At 71.2% G+C, this 2,739-nt stretch overlaps 1 protein-coding gene across 1 annotated transcript; it reads left to right on the top strand.

The window, feature by feature from the left end:
• The first annotated feature begins 385 nt into the window (after positions 1 to 385).
• On the top strand, positions 386 to 1,308 carry FOXE1 (forkhead box E1). Its single transcript, XM_075067532.1, is given in 11 exon segments — positions 386 to 501; positions 503 to 606; positions 609 to 647; positions 650 to 673; positions 676 to 702; positions 705 to 853; positions 855 to 917; positions 920 to 1,016; positions 1,019 to 1,051; positions 1,054 to 1,162; positions 1,164 to 1,308. Coding segments are annotated over 11 exon segments (906 nt in total).
• The last annotated feature ends 1,431 nt before the right edge of the window (positions 1,309 to 2,739 follow it).

Here is a 2,739-nt window from a genome sequence, read left to right as displayed (position 1 = left end):
CTGCCCAGGTACGGCAGGCACAGAAGGAGCTGGAGATCGCGGCTCATCGGGCGGCATAAAAGGAGGGAGTCCCGCCCCCACTTCTCCTTTGCCAGGCCGGCGCGGTTACCTGTGCGCCGGGAGCTGCGGCGCCCCCCGCCCCGGGCTCCCTGCCCAGCGGCCAGCCGGGCACAAGTTTCTGGTGATGGGGGCAGCAGCTCCTGCAGCCCTGGGTCTGGAGTCCCCGACCTCCCTGCCCCGGGCGGCCCGGAGACCGAGCCTCCCCCGCGCCCACCAGCAGTGAGTTCCTGCGCCGCACCGCGCCTGGGCACCGCGTCCCTCCTGGACTGAGTCGCCGGCTTCTGGAGCCCCAGAGCGGAGCTTGCGCGCCAGGGGCCGCCCGGGGATGACCGCGGAGAGCCAGCAGCCCCTGTGCGGGGCCAACCCCGCTGAGCCCGGCCTCCTGCTCATGCCCCTGATGAAGGCGGAGCCGGGGCCCCCCCCGCGCACCCCCGAGGCCGGGGCGGGGGCGCGGCGCGGCGGCGCAGCGGCCGGTGCAGCGGGGCAAGCCCCCGTACAGCTACATCGCCCTCATCGCCATGGCCATCGCGCACGCCCCGGAGCGGCGCTCACGCTGGGCGGCATCTACCGCTTCATCACCGAGCGCTTCCCCTCTACCGCGACGGGCCGCGCAAGTGCAGAACAGCATCCGCCACAACCTGACCTGAACGACTGCTTCGTGAAGGTGCCCGGGAGCCGGGCCGCCCGGGCAAGGCACTACTGGGCGCTGGACCCGGCGGCCCGGGACATGTTCGAGAGCGGCAGCTTCCTGCGTCGGAGGAAGCGCTTCAAGCGCAGCGACCTCTCCACCTACCGCGGGCCCCGCGCCCGACGGGCCCTTGGGGCAGCCCGCTGCCTGCTACCCCGCGGCGCCGCCCGCCCGCGCCGCCTCTTCGGCCTCGGGGGTCGCCCGGTGCCAGCTCGTCCGCAGCCCGGCCGCCCGCTCAGCCCGAGCTGGCCCCGCCCTGCCAGCTCCTGCGCTTCGGGGGAGCCGCCTACACCAGTCCGGGCTGCGCGGGGGCGCTGTCCCCTACCCCTACGCGGGCCCGGCGCGCCGCTGCCGCTCACCAGGCGCCCTACCCGCAGGGCAGCGGCAGCTGTACCCGCCCGGCCGCCTGGCCCTGCCCCCCGCTGGGCGGCGACAGCCGGGACTTCTACGGCCGCATGTCCCCCAGCTACGGCCCCAGCGCGCAGCTGGGCGGCCACGGCGCCTACCTGCGCCCCGCGCCCTACCCCGGCGCCGCTGAGAGGTTCGTCCCGGCCGTGTGAAGGGCCCGGGCTGGCGCTGGAGCCGAGCCGCCGGGAGTGAGAAGCAGGGATTGGGGTCCAGCGGGGCTCTGGTCCTGGCCCTGAGCGCCGGGCAGAGCGGCCGCGCAGGGCCTCGGGGGACACCGAGACCGACGTGTGGCAAAGCCCCGGCCTCGGCCCAGGACACAGCCAGCAGTCAGCGTGGGTCCCCTTTGCGTGCGCCCGGAACTGGCTCCGAACTCGCCATGGGGAGCGATGGGGCGCGGGGCCTGTTCCCCCCATCGCCTGCCTCCCCCTGCCTCGCTGCCCCCGGGCCCTGAGCGGTGCTGGGCAGCACCGAGAACGCAGCGGCCGGAACTCTGCCTGCACAAGACCCAATTCCACGGGAATCACGAAGTGCTTCTGGCCCGGACTCATCGGCCCTTAACTCCTGTTTCCTCCGGATCCCAGAGACAGGCGGGGGGTGTCCGCGGTTCTGTTCCTAGCCGCCTTGGACGTATCACCCCAATAAATGGCTCTGCCGGCAGCACTGCGTGGGGTTTCCGGTTCTCTTCGCGGGTCTTGGGCAAGGGCTTAACCCCCCAGCCCTTGGGCTCATTCGCGGGCCGCTCCCTCATTAGTCATGTGTGCCCCGGGTCAGCGCTCCGCTCCGCTCAGGTCCCTGGGGGGCAGGGGCCGTGCGAGCTCCCAGAGCAGCTGCGCCCTCAGATCACTCCGGGGTGATTCATCTCCCGGATGAAGTTCAAGCGAGACGCCTCCCCCGGCAGCGGACGGGGCTTTCTCCTCTCCGGTCTGATTAGTGAAACAGCCAGTTAGCTGGGAACTCGGGGCCGGAGACGAAGCCTTTTGGGAGCAAGGTTTCACTAACTCGGCCGGACCAGTGTTTGCCTCGGTGAGAGGTGCAGCTTTGCGCTAGGCGCTGCACAGGCAGGTTGGGCTACAGTCCGGGCCGGCTCCAGGCCCCAGCGCGCCAAGCGTGTGCTTGGGGCGGCAGGCCGCAGGGGGCGATCTGCCGGTTGTGGGGAGGGTGGCAGGCAGGTTGCTTTCGGCGGCATGCATGCGGTGGATCCTCTCTTCCCTTGGCTTCGGTGGAGCCGCAGGACCAGCAGCCCGCCTGCAGGGACGCCTGCGGGAGGTCCACCGGAGCCGCGGGACCGGCGAGCGGCAGAGCGCCTGCCCCCCGGCGTGCCGCCGCGCTTGGGGCGGCGAAATGGCTAGAGCCGGCCCTGGCTACAGCACACAGCCCTCTCCCCGCCCCCAACACAGAACTCGCTGTCGTGTCTACACGGGGAAGTGCTACTGGTGTAAACTAAGAGAGGTGAAGTAAAACGCTGTGGCTGTTCAGCTGTCACCCCAGGTGGGTGCGCGGAGTACGGTGTAAAACTGGTTTCAGTTTGTTTGTTGCGTGGGAAAGGGCCTAAGCTAAATTGAAAGAAGCCACCCATCCCCGCA

The sequence above is a fragment of the Chelonoidis abingdonii genome, chromosome 6, assembly GCF_003597395.2.
Source record: "Chelonoidis abingdonii isolate Lonesome George chromosome 6, CheloAbing_2.0, whole genome shotgun sequence".
Classification (NCBI taxonomy): Eukaryota; Metazoa; Chordata; order Testudines; family Testudinidae; genus Chelonoidis; species Chelonoidis abingdonii.
This window is presented reverse-complemented; position numbering and strand designations above follow the sequence as displayed.